This window comes from Pituophis catenifer, unplaced genomic scaffold (genome assembly GCF_029215685.1).
Source record: "Pituophis catenifer annectens isolate HBS135680 unplaced genomic scaffold, rPitCat1.0.hap2 SCAF_3, whole genome shotgun sequence".
Taxonomy (NCBI): Eukaryota; Metazoa; Chordata; class Lepidosauria; order Squamata; family Colubridae; genus Pituophis; species Pituophis catenifer.
Genome location: NW_027256883.1, coordinates 171,531,499 through 171,553,966, shown reverse-complemented (window position 1 = coordinate 171,553,966; position 22,468 = coordinate 171,531,499). Strand labels below are relative to the sequence as shown.

The 22,468-nt window shown below is 37.9% G+C and overlaps 1 protein-coding gene across 1 annotated transcript; it reads left to right on the top strand.

Annotated features, from left to right (window-relative positions):
• Nucleotides 1–962: 962 nt before the first annotated feature.
• Nucleotides 963–21,113, top strand: PM20D1 (peptidase M20 domain containing 1). The gene is made up of 13 exons (XM_070939791.1): nt 963–1,188; nt 3,178–3,264; nt 4,802–5,037; nt 7,041–7,127; nt 8,117–8,250; nt 9,356–9,475; nt 10,349–10,424; nt 12,003–12,064; nt 12,662–12,740; nt 15,991–16,062; nt 17,341–17,509; nt 18,211–18,310; nt 20,910–21,113. Exons 1-13 carry the CDS (start codon nt 963–965, stop codon nt 21,037–21,039), a joined length of 1,578 nt encoding a protein of 525 aa, XP_070795892.1. The 3' UTR covers nt 21,040–21,113.
• The last annotated feature ends 1,355 nt before the right edge of the window (nt 21,114–22,468 follow it).

The following is a 22,468-nucleotide window of genomic DNA, read 5'->3' as shown; positions in this document are numbered from 1 at the left end:
AAATTTCTGGTCTCAAAGTTCATGTTGAGTGTGTATAAATACTAAACTCTCATTCAGGCCAAACTGGATTTCTGGTGATTTCATGGACGAGTCCCTGCATCTTTATTTGGCAAGTAGGGCAACTGGTTTCCCAGTTTGACTGTAGCACCGGCCTTTCTTGTGTTTGTGGTATCCCAGCAAGCACTAATCAGGTTGGTCACTAGAACTTAAGTCCAAACAAGGTTGATCAGCACTTGTTCCTGCTGCAATCGCCAGAGCAATATGAAAGAATAACTGGCAGGGTGTTTGCAAGTAAAGACAGCAAGATGCTGTCTTTAGCCCAATCCTTTGATGGAAAGACGGGGCATTCACATAAGAAACAGTTACAGGTAGTCCTCGACTTACAACCACAATTGAGCCCAGAATTTCTGTTGTTAAGTGAGACATTTGTTAAGTGAGCTTTGCTCCACTTTACGATCTTCCTTGCCTCAGTTGTTAAGTGAATCACTGCAGGTGTTAAGGTAACACGGTTGTTAAGTGAATCTGGCTTCCCCGTTGACTTTGCTTGTCAGAAGATCACGAAAGGGGATCACATGACCTCAGGACACTGCTAAGGTCATAAATATGACTCAGTTGCCAAGCAGCTGAATTTTAATCACATAACCATAGGGATGGTGCAAAGGTCGTGTCTGTGAAAAATGGTCATAAGTCACTTTTTCACTTCCGTGGTAACTTTGAACAGTCACTAAACTAACGGTTGTAAGTCGATGACTACCTGTATTAGCCCCTAAATCATGAACGGGCTATTTCTAAATGCCTTCAACCGAATGAATCGAGATTCCCCTCTCCCGCGAACTGCAGCAACAAGACCAACCAAACCAAATTTCCCGCGGCGGTGATAAATTACAGCTCCGTCAATGATTGGCTAGAAGCCACGCCTGCCTGTCAAAGTTCCCAACGCGGCTGGGCCAAGACGCAGGAAAATGGCGACCTTCGGTGCTCGGCTTCGAGGAGTCTTGTGCGGGGCTGGCTTGGGACTGTGCGGAATAGTGTTGCTTCTGCTGGTCGCGATGCTCCTCCGAGCCTATGGAACGGGACCTTCCGGCCCGGCCGTAGGGCTGCGGGAAAAACAGCAGCAGGGACGGCAGCGGCGAATAGAGGCTGCCTTTAGCCCCCGCGAGTTGCAGGAGCTCAAGGAGGTGCTCCAAGGTACAAAAAAAAAGGGGAAAAAAGCAAAGATGGAATCGAGTGTAAAAGCAGTCATTTCTTCAAAGTAAATGTTTCTCTCTCTGTTTTTAATAGGAAGTTAGTGCTGGTGGCTCGAGAGAACAAAATTATAGCCTTGTGTGCGTCTGATAGGCTAAATTTGTGTTTTCCTCTGTTACTGGCTTAAATGGTTTGGTACAATAGGTAGATCTCCTGTCCTGGAGCAACTGCTTAGGACGGAAGGTCGGTTCTGCTGCGTCTACCTCTGCTATTTCTATCTCTGCTACAACTCCTGCTTTACTCATACTCTTTTACAATCGGAATGCATAAAACAACTTTATATTCTGCCCAAAATAACACTAGCTTTTTGAAGGCTCTAAGTCTAAGCTGTATCGCTTTGAATAAAATCGCTTTTGGGGTTCTTACCCTTGTATGTAGTTCTGTCTATATACGACCTATAGGAATTCAGTTTGTAGACACAAATATATCAGAAAAGAAAGTGTTCATATGATTTGATCTGTTATAAAATACAGGCTTTGCACCCTGCAGGACTTGGGGAAATCCTCATGGATGGATTCATTTCCCCCCTTCTTTCCTTTCTCAAGTTAGGTGGGAAAGCTCTTTTCCAGGCAGTCGCCTTTCAGTCACTAAATAACTCATAGTTTGGTCCCCTTTTTATTGGAGTTGAGCTGTCATTTTAACTTTTGTCTCAAAAGGAGCTATTTTAATCACTCATGCCCTTAACACCTTGTAGATGCATTAATGCAGGCGTGTCAACCAATGGGCTGCAGGCTGCATGGGGCCCTGGACAGCTAGTAATGTGGCCCAACAAGATCATAAACTTTTAACATTATTATGTGATTCTTAGTGATCAAGTATGTTATATATTTTATATCAGACCAAGACAATTCTTCACTCATTGTGACCCAGGCAAGCAAAAGATTGCCAATGTAATGCTCTATTTAGGCTGCTGACAATGTGATGAAACGTGCTGTAACATCACAATGTACTTCCCTCCCACATCAGGATACAAGTGCATGGAGTGTGTTTGCACAATGATTTTGCCGCAAGCCATCAGTTTGTCATTGCTAGAACTAGCTGAGGCCGTTTATAACTTCTACTTACTTGGAAAGAACAGTTGACAGCAATATGCAGTTGCCTATTTGCTAACCAGGCAGATTAGAGAATGACAACTGTTTTGCAGGAACTGCATTAATTTCTGGCAAGTTTCCAGGTACATTCAAAATGCTTGTCAATACCTATGAAGCCTTTTGAGGCTTGGATCCCCAATTACTGTGGGAATATCATTTATTCCACATTTAATCTTCCTGCTTGATTTCTATCTTCCCATGAGGTTTCAGAGAAGCGAGTTTTTTCATGGTTGTCCCAAGCCATGATTATTTTTCTCAAATCTAGGAAGGCCCATAGATTTCAGAAGCTGGTAAAATCCCTTCTTTATTGCATCCCTTCTTTTTGTGGGGTGGGGGGATATTAAGGAGATGGCGGTAACTTGCTGTGCAGTCTCTGACGACTGTTGTATGCTTTGTACTTCTGTGTTTTAATATGCTCTGTGGATTTTTAAAGTATTTTAAAATCACTATGCACCTGTGGGGAAGTTAAATATGTATTTGATATTTTATTATGAGCTTTTCAGAGCCTATGATTTGGGTGGCATACTGTCAAATACATGAATTGCAACAAATTGAATTCTAATCCCTCATGTTGTGCAGATCTTTCTGATAGATTTGTGCACAGAGATGTGCTCCCATCTTAATGTACAAAGCTCTTACATGATAGTTGTTCATTATTATCACAAAAGTTCCACAAATGCCCTCTTATAATTGATACTAGGGTTTATCAATCCAGTGATAATGATAGGTTCTTATATAAGTGCTTTAAGGCATTTTAATGGGTGCAGTAGTTCATCTGTTTGTGTTACTCTTCTGAAATATTGCCTGAGCATTTTGAAAAATGCTTTATCCTTTCCAAAAGGTGCTGTCAGAATACAAACAGTTTCCTTCTCACCAGATGATCAGAATATAACAGCCCTGGAAGAATTTAAGCCATATATTTACAAAGGTATTTAAAATTAAATACTTGTTTTTATTAGTGACAATGCTATTAATTGCATAGAAAATATAATTGTTGTATTGCATTTATTTCTTGATAGAACTGAAGCACCAAACTGAAAAAATGTGGTTCATTATTTAATAAAGTTCAATTGACAATAATTGTGTTGGTGTTTATAAGTGTTAATTATAGATGTTATAGGTGTTTCATCCGTGAAGAAAATATGGATTCTTAAAAAACGAATATGTATTTGAACAATAATTTAATATTGTTTTTCAATTGGAGTTACCATATTGTCATAAATTACACAGATCCACCAAAAGGATAAAACATGTATTTTTCATGGCGAATTCTTCCAGTTTCATATTAATGTAAGTGGGAAAATGAAATCCCTTTCAATCAGTAGAGATACTGTACTAAATTATGATCAGCGTTAATTGCTTTGTTGAATACACAATGCTGAGCTATATGTTATGGATTCTAACTCAATACTTGATTTGTGTATAACATAAATATAAAATTGTAAGCCAAACAAACCATGTGACACTTAAGTGTGACACATGAACAAGATAGTGTAAACAGAACTGACAACAGTGGATTAATGGTATGACTCTATAAAAGGAACTTTCTAGTGTTGTTAAAATTTGTTTCATACCAGTTGGGGAAAAAAAGTACTTTTGCAACTACCCAAAGATGTTTTGAGGGGTGTATGTATGTGTGTATCTACAGCTTTAAGCATTCTTAGGGGGAAAAACACCACATATTACTTAGAAATTAAGTCCTATTTATTTCAATAGACCTTATTCCTTGCAACCTAAAATTCATGGGTTGAACCAGAAAGTGCAAAGTTCTAAAAATCAATTCAACTAAAAAAATCAATGACTGCTTTAAATAAGCCACTTTCTCTCAGGCACGGAGCAACAGCATGGCATTAAATTTTCTTAGGAAATAAATTTGGTTCCCTGTTGTTTAATCACTAATTTTGTTAGGTGCTTTTCTTTGCACCAAGTTCACATTTTCCTCCTGTTATGATGGCAAACCATTGTTCATCCGTCTAAGTGCAACAAAAGGATGATACTTTAGGTTTACTTTAGATTATAGCAGTTTCTGAGATAAAGTATGAGTAGAACTTTGAGCATCCAAAGGTTGCTATATATATATTCAGAGTAAGATAATAAATGCTGATGCAAGAACAATATAAATAGAAGGATGATTGTATTGCAGATGTTGTCACTGTTCTGGTCACAAGGGGAACATTAGCTGAGTTTGCTAAGATATACTTGTTTTTTGTCCCCAGTGAATAAAAGAGAGAAAGGAATAATTTAAGAATGTTTTTTCTTATTTATATTATTTGCTTTAAAAACAGTTCGTCTACATACAGAAATACAAAAACATTCTCCCTTACTTCAGTTAACCATTTTCCAAATATATAATCCACTATTCTTTTACACATGCCATTCATTAAAAGTCTGGTCTCTTTACCCAACACACAGTAACTTCAAAATTAAATCCAGTGGCTAACTTTGTTTAATTCTCTTTCCTGAAGCTTTTCCTGTAGTGTTTTCTACCTCATTCATTCAACATGAAGTCATCGGAGATTATAGCCATCTATTCACCATCCAGGGATCTAACCCTCAATTACAGCCATATATGCTGCTTGCACATATAGATGTGGTCCCAGCATACCCTGATGGATGGGATGTCAGTGATCCCTTTTCTGCTGAGGAACATGATGGATTTATATATGGAAGAGGAACACTAGATAATAAAAACTCAGCTATGGTATATCGATTTATCTCCTTTTGGTGGGATGCAGAAATACTATGAGTTGCAGGAGTCTATGAAATTTTATGTACCATATTTATGATAAATCATGGCTTCCATTACACAGTGTGGGAAGAAGCAGTCAGTTTTCTTTCTGTATACTGCAGTTTTCAAAAGCATCTTAGTGGTTTTAGAATTGCATTTGGCTGACCTTCATAGACTTCTTAGATACAGCTTCTGCTTCAACATCAGTTACAATTGCTCCTCCTGGAAAACTGAAACTGAAAAGGTGGAAATTACACTGGCTTTTCCTGCTTTCACTGAACAAATGGCTCTATTTTTTCCCAGAATAAATTAAATTGATGGTTTTAGTGGGAATACAGGTCATATATGCCATTTTGAAGTGAAAAAGTGGTTGGTGAACACAAGATAAAATGGAAAAGTAGTGAAAGAGAGTCAAAGGATGTGGCCTGTAATTTTTGTTTGTTTGGGGTTTTAATCTCCATTTGGAGATTAAAAGTAGTAAATACTTCCATTTCACTATAAAAAATAATGGTAAATTGAGCCTCCCTTGGAATAGTGTGATTTTAATGAACTTGGAGGCATGCAAAAATGGAGCTGGGCTGCATATTTCCTACCTCCGCTCTAATCAGTCTTGCTCAGTTCTCTGGTTACAACAATCTGGCTAACTAGTGATTAAAACAGCCTTTCTGAAATGAATTGACTCATGATTGACATGGGTCTAATGAAATGCAGAGCTTCAAAGATCAGAGAACAACAGCACTACTCTAACTCAGATTGGAAAATTGGAGGGAAAAGCAGTAATATCCTTCTTTTGTCCCAATACCCTTTATGAAAGCTGGTTCAAAGCTAGAAACAAGCAAGATGAGCTATCTGATTAATAGTGTATTAGTTGCATAGACCATTATTAGATAATTATAACAACATTTAATATGTCTGCTGATGCACAGAAGACTTCGATTAAGAACGGATGAAATACGTCTTCTGAGAAAAATAAAATATTGCTTAATCCCAGGATTAAGAACCCATTATTGTGTCCATAAGCTTCAAAACTAAACATCTGCCACCAAGTTGACATGTCTATAATATGACAGAAGGGGAAAATGATTAAATACATGATGAAACTATGATTTAATTTAAACAAAATACAGTTTTTGTCTTGGCTCACTTCACTTTTGGAGTACTGTTTCTGGTATGCTGCCAAAGGCAATTATAGCTGTTGGCTTGAAACAGATTTTACTGCCCTGTTCTGATGTTAACAAAGCATTATTTATTGCATGATTGAGTCAGTTGTCCTGGGGGATTATTAGAAATGGTGGGCAGCATATATACAACATTTTAAAAATATAAAAAAGAGAAGAAATCCACACACAGTCTTTGATACAGTAATTTATTTTCATCAATGAAAAGGAAGCAAGATTACATAAAGATAGGTGATACAAAAAGTTACCTAGGACACACTCTCACTTGCATCTAACACAGCACAAACACAGGAACCTCTTCTTCATGTATTCTGTATTCCAATGATGATGCTACCTTCACCTCCTCCCCAGTCCATGAGTGATACAGGCTTAACTAGTCTTTAAGCAGCCTTTTCCTCTTTGCTCTAATACCATCCCTGGGCAGCCTCAAGGAGTAAATCTGTAAAATCTGTTAGTCTTCACCATCTGTTATTGTGGAAGAAAGGCAAGATAACTAGGGACAGAGGCTAGAGGCTCCTATTAAATAGTGATCAGCTATAGGGACAGCAAATTTCTTGCCAAATATTATTTATTTACATTTATTGGCTGCCCAATTCCAGGGAACTCACTGGATTATGCTCACTGGAGGGTGGATAGTACTATATAGCTCCATAATAGTCAAAAGCCTTTAGTGAATAGAGTTAAAGTCTCTGTATGAGCTCTGCTTTCTGGTAGTCTAATTCTTAATAATAACCATATATGGTACAACTCACTGTGTAACCAAATGTAAAATAGTAATTATTTCTTTCTAATCCTCAGGGCATTCTACACGCTTTAGAGTTTTTACTGAGACGAAATCACAGACCACTAAGATCTTTCTATATAGGCCTTGGGCATGATGAAGAGGTATTATTTATTTGTTTGCTTATATGTTTGTTTGTTTGTTTTTAACCTCTCAATTTCTTCAGTGTTTTTATTATTTATTTTGGAGTTATAAGCCATCCCCCAAAACTGAATGGTAGGTTCCAAGTAAATTGTCTTTTAAAAATTCTGTTAACCTGAATGTCTTTAATGTATACTGTGCTGATAAAGTAGAAGATTATTTCCCATTTATCATAATTTGGCAATATAGGAGTATTTTGTTTTGCTGAATGGGAATATAAAATATTGGATGTTTTTAAATATTGTATTTGGTACTCTAAATTAAATCTCCATTTTTAAAAAATGCTTTTTAAAAGGCACCAGGCTTGGAACTAGGAGAATGTGAATTCTAGTTCCTTCTTAGGCATGAAAGGTAGCTGGGTGACTTTGGGCCAGTCATTCTTTCAGCCCAATTCATCTCACAGGGTTGTTGTGAAGAAAATAGGAGAAGGAAGGAATATTAGGTATGTATGTTGCCTTGAATCATTTATAAAAATAATATAAACTGGAGAAACAAATCTTTAAAAAATTTTCCAATTAGGATTTAGATACATGTGAAAAAGTAGCTTAGATATACAGTATAAAGCCATATGGCACAGTGGTTAGAATGCAGTATTGTAGGCTAACTCTGCTCACATTACCAGGAGTTTGATTTCTTCGATTCTGACACGTTCAAGGTTGACTCAGCCTTCCATCCTTCCAAGGTTGGTAAAATGAAGACCCAGATAGATGGGGGCAATATGCTGACTCTGTAAATCGCTTAGAGAGGGCTGTGAAGTGGTATATAAGTCTAAGTGCTATTGCTGTAGTAGCTTTTTAAATGGGATTATGTATAATCTCTTTAAATCCAAACTTCAGTGGTTTGGGCTACAATTAGTAAATCACTTACATCCTTTGCTGAATAGTAATTGCCTTCTTTCAAAAGACTAGCCAAGGGCTTAATTTAGGAAAATGTTATTCTAATTCCCTTTCAGGTGGGTGGTAAAAAAGGAGCAATGAACATTGTGGCTGAGCTGGAATCTAGAGGGGTACAACTTTCTTTTGTGCTTGATGAAGGAAGCTTTATTTTTGATGGAGTCGTCCCTAAAATAGAGAAACCGGTAGCTGTGTAAGTAAAGAAATACAATTTTTTCTTTCAGTAAATGCAGTTCTTTACCTATTTTATAGAATCAGGTTTAAACAATTGAATGTTCGAAGCCATGCCTTACAATTCACAAATAACTAAAACTGCAATCTATCAATTTATTTTGTCTATTTTTTGCCCACCTTTGTTCTGGAATGATGAAAGTATGGACCTTGTACTGTACTTCATATTCTTCAGGTTGTACATATGGTAACTGATTAACTTTAGGTATATGAATGCCTAGTCACAGTAGCCCCCAGCAATAGAGTAATATACATAGACCTACATCTCCAGATGGCTTCTGCTCTTCTTACAAGACTAGAGTAACCAGGGCGACATGTATTTTGTAATATCAGGATGAGTAAGGATTTGCCCTGAAGTGCCAGAAGATATTAGTAGAAATTCCTGCTGCCCTGCACAGCAGGCAGGAAATCTGACTGCAAAGTAAATTAGATGATGCATATGTGTTGGTTTAAGCAAAGCAAAAAAGATCTACCATATTTTTCGGAGTATAAGACACACCCTTTTCCCCCCTAAAAGGGGTGAAATTTTAGGTGCGTTTTATACACCAAATGTAGCCCGGCCAACCCACTGGCCCCCACCCTTTGGCCTCTGCCTCCCAGCAGTTACCTCCTTGCAAGCAAACAGCAAGAAAAAAACAGTTCCTTTCAGCTTCAACATAGCCTAATTAGCACAAGTTGATTAGATCGGCCTCCCAACTCTCAGCTGATTTGCTCTCAGCTATTTTGTGCAGGGTTCTGCTGCTTGGTCCAAAGAGGTAAATTGCTGGAGCAGATTTTTTTTTTCCTTGTGGTAATCAAGCTATGCTGAAAATGAAAATGAAAGTAAAGCAGGCTGTTTGCTGCAAGGAGGCAAAATTGCTCAGAGGCAGAGGGAGATTTCTTTTTCTTCTTTTCCTCACCAAAAAAGGTAGATGCATCTTATACTCCGAAAAATACGGTACATAAAATTGTCCAAAAAGCAGCAAAAGTCAGAAGTAACTTCTTGTTTATTCAGTTTGAATATAATGAACAGTCCAGCTGTATTGCATTTGGAATTTCATTAATGGTTTTTTCCCCCAACTCATCAGAATAGGTATCACAGAAAAGGGTGCACTTAATGTAAATCTCAGTGTAACATCTCAAGTTGGCCATTCTTCTGCCCCCCCTGAGAGGACCAGCATTGGTATTCTTTCTGAAGCCTTATACAAGTGAGTGTCTGTCTTGGGAACATATTGTCATTGTGATTCAATGCATATCTAATGGAAAAAAAATCTTATTTGGGTTGAATGCAGCACTTTCCAGTAAAACATATAAAACACAGTAGTCTAAGGTACTACGTTAAATATCTGCAATAATGACAGGGTCAGAATAAGTCATGAATAGTTGTCAGTTTTTAGCTAGGATGGTTTACAACCTGTCTAACCCATGTAACAATGCTGGATGTTACAGTCCAACACATCTGCAAGGGGGAAGTTACGGTTGTAGAGTTCTGAAATAAGTGGTACCTATTTATTCCATTCTTTGTGTTACTTTCTAGAACCAGTCACGATAATTTGCAAAGTGGGTGATATATCTAAGTTTATGGGGTGCTTTGTTGCTGTGCCATTGAGAAGGTTACTAGGGAAGAAATTTTAATTTTGGGTAATGTACAAAAACAATCAAATAAAATTCCAGATGCATAAAATAATCATTGTAAAATATTTTAGAAATCATTATTAAAAAGAAAAATAGTACAAATTTTATAAAAAGTTTAAAATATATCCACCACAAAGAGAGAGTAAAAACATCTCTGTCTTAATCCATTTTACACTGGGAATAGAGAATGAGATTTGATCCATATCTTCTCTTTACAACATAGTATGATTGAAAGAAGATACTTTCAGAAAAATAAATTACATGTTCCACATTCTAAGGGATATTTTTTTCTTAAAACCTGTTTTGAAAACAGACAGATTGATTTACTGTTTAAGAAAGAAGTTAACATATCTAACAAACTTACATCTTAGTGCAATGTATCATCTTAGGCACAAAATAATTCAACTGAATGTACTTTATTTTGCTTTTGCGTTTGATTCCCATAGGTTGGAAACACAGCCTATGCCCAATTTGTTTGGTCATGGACCTGAAATCATGATGTTTGAACAACTGGTACCAGTGGTGAGTATTGAACAGTACATGTTTTCTTCATTTCTACATCTTTCATGAAATACATTGATCATTTTAAGGCATTTTTCCCCCTTGGGAGAATTCCCATGAATTGCTATACTGAGCACTAGGCAAATTTACTTGATTTTCAGTGACAATGACTCTGGGTGGCATCATCATACAATACATGCAAAACAGTTTCCAAAACATCCCCAATCACCAGAAGAGCCATTAAAAGATAAAATAAGGTGCAGGACTTGCCATTAATTTACCCTGAAGCCTGAGAAAACAGCCAGGTTTTCAGAGCTCGATTGATCATAGCCAGGGTGGCAGCCAGATGTATCTTAGAGGGGGATAATCTTCCTTGATTTCATCAGGTGGCACTGATTAATGGATGAGACATGCAGCATGTCAGTGCTTTCTGAACATTTATTTATTATTGGTTCGATTTATATGCCGCCCTTCTCCGGAGACTCAGGGTGGCTTACAATGTGTTAAGCAATAGCCTTCATACTTTTGTATATACCTGCTTAATAGGGTTTTCGCCCCCCCCCCCAAGTGATGTTCTTTTTTATACAAAGTCAGCTTATTGCCCCCACAAACCGGGTCCTCATTTTACCTACCTCGAAAGGATGGAAGGCTGAGTCAACCTTGAGCTTGGTGAGATTTGAACTTGCAGTAATTTCAGGCAGCTGGTGTTACTTAACAGTACTTTAGTCTGCTGCACCACCAAGGCTCATATAGAATGGGCAGAAATTGTGGGTCAGTGTCTGCTCAGATAGTCAGATCTGTGCCATAAAGGACTTTACAACCTACAACCTTTTGTTTAATAATGGTTCAAAGTTACAATGGCCTTAGAAAAAGTGATTTACAAGCTTTTCTTGAAATATAACTATTACACTACCCCTGCAGTCAAATGATCACAATTTGGGTGCTTGATAATCGGCTCGCATTCATGATGGTCACAGCATCTTGCAATTATGTGGCTGTTATTTGTGACCTTCCCAACTGGCTTCCAATAAGCAAAGTCAATTGGAGAAGGCAGATTCACTTAATGACTGCATGATTTGTTTAATGACCACAATGATTTGCTTAATAACCATGGTAAAAATGATTAAAATCAGACCTAGTCAGTTTCACTTAATGACCAAATCTCTTAATGACTGAAATTCCAGTCCTGATTGTGATTGTAAGTCAAGGACTACCTGTATAGGTAATAATCAGGATCTTGGCTTGCATCTAATAGCCTAATTTGTTACCTATTACTTCCTTTATTATATAGATTCAATTTATTATTATATAGATTCAATTTATTTCATGTAAAAGAAAATTGTATCTTGGCTTTGTTCACAAATAAAATGAATACTCAATTCAGATTATAATTAATAGAATGTTATAAAAAAATAATTCCATAAGAATTATTCCTCTAGAAAGAATGGACTGGATTGTAGTTTGTATATAGTAATTATATTTACTTGTACAATCATTGTTCTTTTGAATGGTAGATAAATATGTAGAATAAAGTCTTATCTGGAGATACATTTGCTGATGTGTATATACTCTTCCCATTCCCAATCCCCTGCTATTCAGTTCAACTTCCCCCTCAATATCATCATGGCAAATCTGTGGCTCTTTGGACCTCTTGTTGGCTGGTAAGAAAGAAGATTCTTTATCACTCTCCTTTCTTGAAACCTGCAAGCATAAACTAATTAGGAAATGGTGGTAGTAGGTTCTTTTCTCTGTAGTATTCTTTCTTGCTGCCTTTCTCCTCTTTTCTTAAAACTGTTCTTTTATTTTGAGAAGATGCAACAACAAAAATCTGCAAAACTTTCTTGCTTCAACTGCATTGATCTTTTATCAAATTCTGAAAAGGCAATTATGTGAGTGTTAATAGAATGCTATCACATCTGTTTGTGGGAGGAATAATATCTGCTATTGAGCGACTTCACAAACTGCAAGTGAAAATTATGCCCTGAGCAGTTATCAATTAAAATTTATTATGTAAAAGAGAGCAGAGGAAGTAAAAATAAGCTGAGTCTGGGTAAATAAATGAAAAATATACTGGAAGCTACAGGCAATATACTTAACTGTATTATAAAATTCAAGTGCTTCTTCATTCTTCTCCTTTTTGTATCAATTACTGTACTTCAATTAATATAAAATATTGCTGCTATTTTGCAGAGTACAGAAAGTTATATTGGTTTAATGTGGATACCAAAGAAACTTTTGCCTTTTAAATTTTTATGCAGGTTTCTTGAGCGAACTCCTGGCACTAATGCTTTAGTTCGGACCACCACTGCAATCACCATGTTTCATGCAGGAATAAAGGTATAGTGGAAGACACTAGGTTGGGAAAAGTCACAAGAAAACTGAATGGAACAATTGGTGGCCCCTGCCCCATTTTTGTAACCTACAGAGACCTAACATTTGCATTGTAAACTGCCACAGAGTTGCTCTCAAAGCAAGATGGGCAGCATATAAATTTAATAAATAAAAATTTGATAGGAAAATAAATCCAAATAAGATTTCCCGCCATTTTTGTCAGAAAATAAAACAAAGCAGGTATATATGCCAATGGAAATGCTTAACATACTTAAACAGAACAAAAACGCAACCAGCAAAAAAAAATTCCTCCATTTCCACCCAATTTTCTGATATTGCATTATTGCCCTTCCTGCAAAAATAATCTATTATGCAACTAAATCTCTCGTCACGACCTTTAACTGGACAAAACAATGCATTGGAGGGCAACTATTAGTACTTCAAATTGGCTAATTTACTGGATGTGTCCAAAATCCAGAACCCACGACTTTCAAGGGAATGAAATTTGGGGAAATTGTGACTGCTTCTGTGCTACTGGCTGCTGCTGGGCAACTAGTGTAGTCATGTGATCTTCATTTTCAATGTTCCCCAATGTAGTCTAACAATCTCTCACTTACTCACCCTATCCAGCAGCAACACTTAGGGATGGAGGGAGAGAGGAACAGGAGGAAGGAAATCCAGTATATCTTTATGGGCCCATATTTACCTGATTCGTGCTGCCCTCTGTGCTCCTACCCCTCTCCACATGGCACTTCCAAGCACTCTCTATTAACCCATGCTACCCCACTGCACATTTTCCCCAACCCAAACAGCATCTCTTGGGCACTCCCAAGCACCCTACCTAACCCACACACAACACCCTTCCCTGACCCATATGGCATCTCTTGCACATATCCATGCACTGTTCTCAATCATCCTGCCTCTGCACATCAGGGAATGCTTGTGCCACATAAGTTCTCTCAGTGTTTTTAAGTTTGCATCTGTTTATGTGTGTGTGTGCGCACGCTGGTGCATGTGTATACACAAGTCATACATACATGCAATGTTTTGGATTTAAAGGAAAAAGGAGTTTTGAAACAGGTGGGGTGCTTTTTATCTGGCATATCTAAGCTGAACACATCTTTCCTTTTAATATATATAATTTTATTTTAAAACATTTAAAAAGAAAAAATCTAATAGAAATTAACATAAAGTAAGAAAAAGAAGAGAAAAAAAAGCCAAAGAAAAACTAAAAATGCAAGACTGTAAACAAAGTAGAGAAAAATAGAAAAAAAAATAGAAAGAAGTGGCTTTTAATTTTCTTTACACTAAGTACAATTATAAATTTGCCTCTTACTATATATCTTTTTTTTTATTATATACTTTTTCTAGTAATCAAAACCACAAATCATAAGATCCTTTTTTTTTTGTTTCACACAAAAAGTTTATAAAGGATTTCCAGTCAGCAACAAATATAAATGAATTGTCCTTTCTCTTATAATGGAAGTCAGTTTAGCCATCTCTATTCATCATCTTTACATATTGTTCCTCATTGTGAGTAATATTGATTTTTTTCATTTTTATGTGTACAATTATCTTGTTGCAGTTATCGTGTAGAAAAACAAAGATATATGACTTTTCTCCAACTATTTGTCTATCAATTCCAAAAGAAAAACCTCCAATTTCAGTTGTATATTAATCTTTAAAATCCTCTGAATCAGTGTGTATATTTGAATTTCTAGCTATTTTTACACATCCACCAAACATCATAAAATGTCCCTTATTGTTATTAACATTTCCAGCATAAATTTGAAGTCCCTTAATACATTCTTGTTAACATACTCATCTTTAATTAAAACCTCCTAATGCACCAAAATTTTTAATTTGCCCATTGATATTTCAATTCCCTTTAAAGGCTCTTCTAAAAGCAACAGTAAATCACTCGTAAAGCCCCTAATTTATAATTTTCTTTTAAAATCTCCTCCACAATGCTCTTGTCTTATATCTCTATTCAATATTTCCAAAACCACAACAAACCAAAAAGGGGACAGTGGGCATCCCTGTCTTGTTCCTTTTCACATCTCACAAGGGGAACACATCTTTCCTAGACAACCCTACAGCTACCTAATCCCAGAAAACAAAATGAAGCATCCACATCTTTACATGCTCCAAAACATTTTTGTCCTACTAAACACACATATATACATAAGATGCACATTTTTACAAAGAGCTCATCATATTTATCCTTGATAATTTTTGATATACAATAAACTTTAGTCTACGCTTGAGAAAAGTAAGCTTGTTGAATACTGGAAGTGCTTTGTTAGTCTGATGTCTGTGGCTGTGTGTGTTTGTGTGTGTGCACACACGTAGAAAATAGAATACCAAAGATGTAGAGTTTTATCACTTAGTAATGTGGCTGTTGTTAAACAGCGACATCAGCTGGTAGAACTGGGACAAGTTACCCAAATTACAGATCCACAACTCTAAATGCTGCTCTGTCCTCGTCAAGTGTAAAATAGAGATGTGTCTATCTGTGACTTTAAGTAAAAAACAACAACAATAATTTAATCCACAATGCAGTTGCTTTACTTGCAAATAGTTCATTTATAATAAAACAATCCAAAAGAGAAAAAAGTTAGGATGGGAGGGATGACTGTTGGCGAGGAAAATATGGTCCAGCAAATCGACAGCTTGGATATATTTCAAATTGAATCTCTACTCACTCTTTTATCCATTTTTAGGGCTGGCCCCTGATTTAAGATCACGGGTCTGCTGTTGTCACATAGACATACCTGCCCAGTGTAAATTTGTATTGATGTAAGACATGAATTGGCAGCATTTTTCTTTCCCTGAAGATGAACCCACATTTCCCTGTGAAATGAGTTAAGGACAAGCACAAATTGGTCTGTCTAGTATTCTTCAGAAGCAAGCTATTCACTGGCATCTGACATAGCATGTGGCTACATTTTTTTCAAGTGTATATATGTCTGCCAAGTTCTCCTTTTGCAAAAAAAGAGGCAGAGCTTTGCCCAGCGTTAATAGAGTGGCATGGGGGAAGACACAGGAATAACGGCATTTAGAAAAGGAGAGCAAAAGCAAGGAAGTGCTTCAGTAAGCCACGTTTGCAAGTCTCCTTTAAACTTAAAGAGATGCTGCCGATAAACCAGGAACTATGTTATGGCTTCAGGTGAAACCGCTTTATGTTGCTGCCACAGATCTGAAATGCTTGAGGATAACTCTACCCTCATTTAGATCTTTTTCTTCTTCTTTCTAGTCAAATGTTATTCCACCAAAAGCTGATGCCACAGTGAATTTCCGCATCCACTCGTCACAAACGGTTGAGGAGGTAGTATGATGAAGGGCAGTGGAGTTTTATATGCCTTTGCTCTTTTAATCTTAGAATTTGCCATAATTCAGGCCTAGGCTTGTAGAGTTTGACATTCTAGTTTTACTTGAGGAAACATTAAACAGGTTACCTGGTTTAGATATAGTGCTGCATCCTCCCTCTTTAAGCAGCTTGATATAATCTGGGCTGATCCTGTTAATACCTGTTTTTTGTAGTCAAGATGCTAGCTGGTTCCATGTCACAGCTACTGGCATTCTCCTGGCTGCTGCAGCAGGGGGAGATAGGGCAAAATTGGCAGTGATCAACAATTGTATTCTCTTGTCCACTTTAGCACCATGTAGGATTCCAGTAGCTACAGGAATTCTCTCACCACCTACATCTTAACTAACACGAAGTCCTAATTTATGGGTCCTGAATGATACTGTTATTGGGAATCCTGCTCCCTGCTTGAGAAAGCAGAATTCTCCCTCCAGAGGTATTGGAGAACCTGAGCATTTCCAGAGGTCCTTCCCTTCCCACTAAGATTTTAGAAAAGGAACAAACAGTTTTTAATAGCTGAATATTGCAACACAATATTGTTTTGAAGGCAAAAGGCCCTGAAATCTCTGGCTAAGATTTTCTGGAAGCTTGGAAAGACACACCAGTCGGAGAGAGCAATATTGAACCAGATAAAACAATATGTCTCAGTTGGAATCAGCCTACACCATTTAGCTGACCGGCTGCCTACATCAGAACATCATGCTTATGTTTTATGTATGATAGGTTGTCTGTACAAGGATAATAAAAACAAAACAGTTAAATCCCTGGTGTTGCATCTCCTTTTTCCTATGTCTTTGTGGTAGAGGAAGGCATCAAAAGAATATTTTTTTTTCTACAGTATTTGTGAAAAAAAAACATGAAATAATGTTTTAACCAAATGTTAGTATTATAAAGTTTCTTTACCATTCTGCCTGATTGTTGTATTCTATTATATATTTCTGTATTTAGTATGAGTGATTTAAATATTGGAATTATATCTGTATTAAAGAGACCATTAAAATATATATTTCGATACAAGGATCCAAATTCAAATTGCAAGAACTTTCAGTTCTTTTGTATAACAGGAAATAAGATTTCAGTGATGAGATTCCTGAAAGATTCCTGTCCTGTCTACGTATTTTTATTGGGAGAGCTGAAACTGGTATGAAGGACTGAGGGAGAATCTGGAACTTGTGCTAATATCATGATGAAAACCATCTTGGCTGCTTTAACTTGTTTGTTCTTTGGGTGTATTCTTAGATCCTGGAAATATTAGACAAAACAATTAATGATAAGAGAGTGAAGATAGAAGTGATGGATACCTTTGATCCACCCTCCGTTAGCCCCTGGGACGATCAGACCTTCGCTGTACGGGTTTTCCGCCAGACCATCCTGGATGTTTTCCCAGATGTTGCCAGTGTAGTTCCAGGTAGTGGCAGATGCATGATCATTAGTTTCTCTTTTGTTTCCATTCAATCCCAACATTATTTCCATTTTTTTTCTCTCTTCTCTTTTGTTCCTCTGCTTTATTCCAATACATGGGGATGCACATTAATATATGGACACTTCAAATACTATTAAAATCACATACATACATGGAAACAATTATATTTTTTTCTTTGATGTCTGGGAGCTATTTTTTTTTAATTAATATTGTTACTATCAGGTACTGGTGAATTGGTGAACTACTCTCCATTCATACATAAGTTTTTTTCAGGATCATGTTGACCTGTGCATTTATTTCCTTCACTGAGACCATCTCTGCTATTCAATTATGTCTTGTAGCACTGGATTGTTCCAGTACAAAACTATGAGTCTTTCAGCCATTATTTATTGCCTTAAAAGATTTCATACTTAAACATTTAATTGTTTTCTATACTCTTTAAATATTCAGGAGAGAATTGTCAAAGCTCATGATAAAACTTTGGCACATAAGTGTCAGTGCAAATTAAAGTATAGTACTGATTAAAATAGATGCAGCATTAGTTATTTCAAAACTGCTAAACATATAGACAGATAGACAGACAGATGGCTATAGATATAGTTTTATCACAAAACACAAAACAGATAAGCAAACAAAACAAAAACATACTAATGGCTAACTTTGTTGTACTGATTATTTTTTTACAGGCATTTGTATCGGAAACACTGATAGCAGGCACTACAGCAGTCTCACAAAGGCTATTTATCGATTTAACTCAGTAACCTTTAAAGCTGATGATTTGCCAAGGTACAGTACAATGATCATTCTTAATGAAATACTGGATGACAAACATGAGTGTTTTTCAATAAGACATAGCCATTGAAACCTGAGAAAGAAAACAGTCATTCATATTCCTGAATTATGTGAATAGCATTAGTTAAAAGATAATAGAGGGAGAGTTAAAGGTTGTACCTATCCTGATAAAAAGCAAAATGAAAATGCAGGATTTTTTCTAGAACTAAATAAGTATTGGTAATTATCTATCAAACTTAAAGGGCAGCCCATCTCATAAAAAGTGACTCTGGGCTGGGTACAACCTGGTTAATTAAAACAGTAGATCTATAAAAATAATAATTACTAAAATATAAAACAGTCTTGTATCTAGTGCTTCTAATAAAACAAAAGCACCAGATACAAAAGAATGTGAATATTAACCACAACGATGGAACCATCTTAGAATTTCACCAGTCCCCTGGGAGCCATGGGTTTGATAACATAGCCAGGTCTTAAGGGACTTCTGGAACATTACAGGGATAGAGCTAGCCTCACTTCGGAGGAAGGGTGGGGGAGGGGGTAATGTTATTTAAGCTAGGTCCCATGGCTGAGAAGGCCCTGTCTCTTGCATCCTGCCTAGCAAACAGGACGCATAGCATGCCTTCTCTACCAATCTGATGGGATAGGCAGATACAATTGGGAAGAGGCAATCCTTCAGACAACCCAGCCTCATTCAATGAAGGGCTTTTAAAATTAGAACTATTACCTTAAATTGAACCTGGAAGCAAACTGGCAAACAATGCAACTCATGGAGCTGAGACCTACGCTGCTGCATATTCCCATATTGTCAGCTAGATGAATCAGAGAAATTAATGGCTTTACAAAGTATTTTCCTATTTATATTTCTGTGTTTGGGTTCATATAGTGCACTCAATTATAATGCTCACTCATTTGTGCATAATGTATCTCCAGCCATTTTAGTTAACTCTGGTTTATGAACCAGTTCACAGTGTTATTTTCAATGTCATGATTATAAACACACCACACCTTGAGTTAATGGGTTTGCTGTTTTGGACACTTTTTAAAAGAAACTGAGGATATCAGGATTTATATAAGTAAACTATATACCGTATTTCGGAGTATAAGACACACCTACCTTTTTTGGTGAGGAAAAGAAGAAAAAGAAATCTCCCTCTGCCTCTGAGCAATTTTGCCTCGTTGCAGCAAACAGCAAAAAGCCTGCTTTACTTTCATTTTTGTTTTCAGCATAGCTTGATTAGCACAAGGGAAAAAAATATGCTCCAGCAATTTACCTCTTTGCAGCAAGCAGCAGAGCCCTGCGCAAAACAGCTGAGAGCAAATTAGCTGAGAGTCGGGAGGCCGATCCAATCAACTTGTGCTAATTAAGCTGTGCTGAAGCTGAAAGGAGCTGTTTTTTCTTGCTGTTTGCTTGCAAGGAAGTAATTGCTGGGAGGCAAAGGCCAAAACGTGGGGGCTAGTGGGTGGGCGGGGCTATATTTGGTATATAAGACACACCTAAATTTTCATCCCCTTTTAGGGGGGAAAAAGGTGCGTCTTATATTCCAAGAAATACGGTAAGTTCTTTAGGCACCTGACAGATAGATTAACTGGTTAATTGAGGGTGCTTGCACTTCCACCTGGGTTTTGCCTCTGTTCAGAATCACCTTTAGGTCCTACAGTGTTGGCTTTGCCTGGGGCTAAATAAATATGTTGTTGATTCAGTCATAATACATTTGCTTAAAATGTTGCCACTCTGGAACTACTATAGATAGAACATTCTCCCTTGCTGGGAATGAGCAAGAACTCATTCCCAGCTTCTGGCTCCATTGTCTTTTTCTTCCTTCCCTTATATTGTTCTGGAGATTTTAAGAAAATTACAGGTCAATTTCAAACTGTTTTTAGGAGTCTAGGGAGAAAAGGCAGTGGCAATATGGTGGTGCCCTGAAATTTCTGTTGTATTAAAGGCTTGATGTGTTTAAAACTCTTTGGGGAAGAAGAAGAATTCTTTATTTTAATTTCTTATTTAATTTCAGAAAGAAAACTATAGGCTCTTGACTCTGCAAACATGTGTCATTGAGTGTGTTAAATATAAGTAGAAATGCTGAAATGGACATTCTCACAATAAAGACTGTATCATAATTAGGATTAGATTCTAATTATGTTTAGATCCAAATTTATTCATACTTAGGCAGGATTTTTGCATAGGATTAGGCTATTTAACCATGATTTTAAGGGAAGAAATTGGCAAGGCTTAAGAACTCATTTCACTTCTCAGATTCTTCCCAATTGTAAAATATTGGCCCTGCCCCATTCTATGGGGGCTTTGGAGACCACCAATAGGAAATTCAGGGGCTATAGGGCCACAGGTTGTGCACTGTTATCATGAACATTGGGTTGTATAGATGCTAAAACAAAATCAAACAATTCCATTAAGGATTACTGTAATATGTAAACTAGTCCCTGAATTTAGTTTTGTTTCTGAGTATGACTAAATCTGGATCTAAATTTTGGAGCAATGTTGCACTGCACATATATTTGTAATATAAAACTTTTACTTAATGATGTGACTAATTTGGCATTAAACAGCTGCTTTCTTTTCGCCTTTAATCAGATTCCATGGGTTGAATGAAAGGATCTCTGTGGAAGATTATGCAAAGCAAGTGGAATTTTTCTTTCAACTAATTCAAAATTGTGATTTGAACCAACCCACAGAGCCACATACAAACCTTCATGAGCTATAGAAACAAGAAAATATAAAGGCTTGTGGGAGTTGTTAGAAATCTGAATTATTCAAAGCAGCAGTGTTCCATTTTATTCTCGGTGCCCAAACTTCTTTACTGTGTTAGAAATTTAAAGTAATAACACAACCTAGTTGCACTACAAGTTGTTGTGAAACAAACTACCATGTTTTCCTGAAAATAAGACAGGTCTTATTTTCTTTTGAACCCCAAAATAAGGGCTTGGCCTTATTTTCGGGGGGTCTTATTATTTTGGGGGTGCTCATGGTTGCTGCTGTATTGCCGTTCGTCAGCTGTTCGCCTGAGGCTGTGCCCGCGTCCTCACGACCCTGTGCCCTGTTCTTCAGGAGTCGGCTCACAAGAGAGCAGCCACCCAGCACCTCTTCCCACGTGGTGCCCACTTGGCGGCCTAAGCACTCGCAGCCAGGAGTCCGGCAGAGAGAGGCTCCCTCCACATGCCACCATCAAGCCCCTCCTCTCCTACAGGGGTGGTGGAACAGAGCGGCCCAAAGGTGCCAAGCTGCATGAGCGCCTATCTTCCCCTGCTCGCACGCCTCCCAGCCTGACCATGTAAATATGGGCGAAGCCAGTGAGCACCCAGCTGGAAGCGGAGAAGAGGCCGGTTGGGCCAGCTGCCTGCTGCTGAGTCTTCTGGGAGCCAGGGCAGCCGCATGGAGCTGGAACAATAGTGCGGGACGCGCACTCCCAGAACGTCTGCTGCCGGCACAGAGTCTTTCAGTAGCAGCCACTCTGGAAGTGCACTTCGTGCTCTATGGTTCCAGCTCCATGCGGCTGCCTCGGCTCCCAGAAGGCTCAGCAGCAGGCAGTAGCCCGACTGGCCTCTTCTCCGCTTTGGAAGCCGGGGTTTGGAAGCTGCAGAGGAAGCCATCCTCAGTTCTGGATGGTGGTGGCGTGGACTCCTCAAGGACCTGGTGCTCACCGGCTTCGCCCACATCGTGATCCTGGCATAACGCTCGGTCAGTGAGTGGCGCTCTGCCTGGCCGGAGGGGGGAGGTGTTCGCTGGGTGGGCACCACGTGGCAAGAGGTGATAGGCGGCTGCTCTCTTGCAAGTAGGACGGGAGTTTTCAGGTGAGGGGGATGGATGGATGGATGGCAAGCGCCAAGAATGCTGGGGTGAGATAGAATGAGAGACAACTCCCGATCAGCTCAGCTGATCCGTGGGTTGTGATTAAGGGGTCCAGCTGCCATTAGCTGACCGGGGAAGGGAAGGGCTGCCTTCTGTGCTGGTCACGCCCACCCCTTCACTAAGGCTTATTTTCGGGGGAGAGGGTATATTTACACCCACCCCAAAAATCAGGCTTGGTCTTATTTTTAGGACATGTCGTATTTTCGGGGAAACACGGTATTAAACATAACAATTCAATAAATTATTCTGAAGTACACAAAGAAATTACTGTATGTTTCAGACTA

Coding starts and splice junctions, on each gene's coding strand:
- PM20D1 (XM_070939791.1), top strand. CDS start 963: ATGGCGACCTTCGGTGCTCGGCTTCGAGGAGTCTTGTGCGGGGCTGGC. Junction 3,265..4,801: donor TAAGCCATATATTTACAAAG/GTATTTAAAATT, acceptor TCTTTCCTGAAG/CTTTTCCTGTAGTGTTTTCT. Junction 12,741..15,990: donor TGTTTCATGCAGGAATAAAG/GTATAGTGGAAG, acceptor TCTTCTTTCTAG/TCAAATGTTATTCCACCAAA.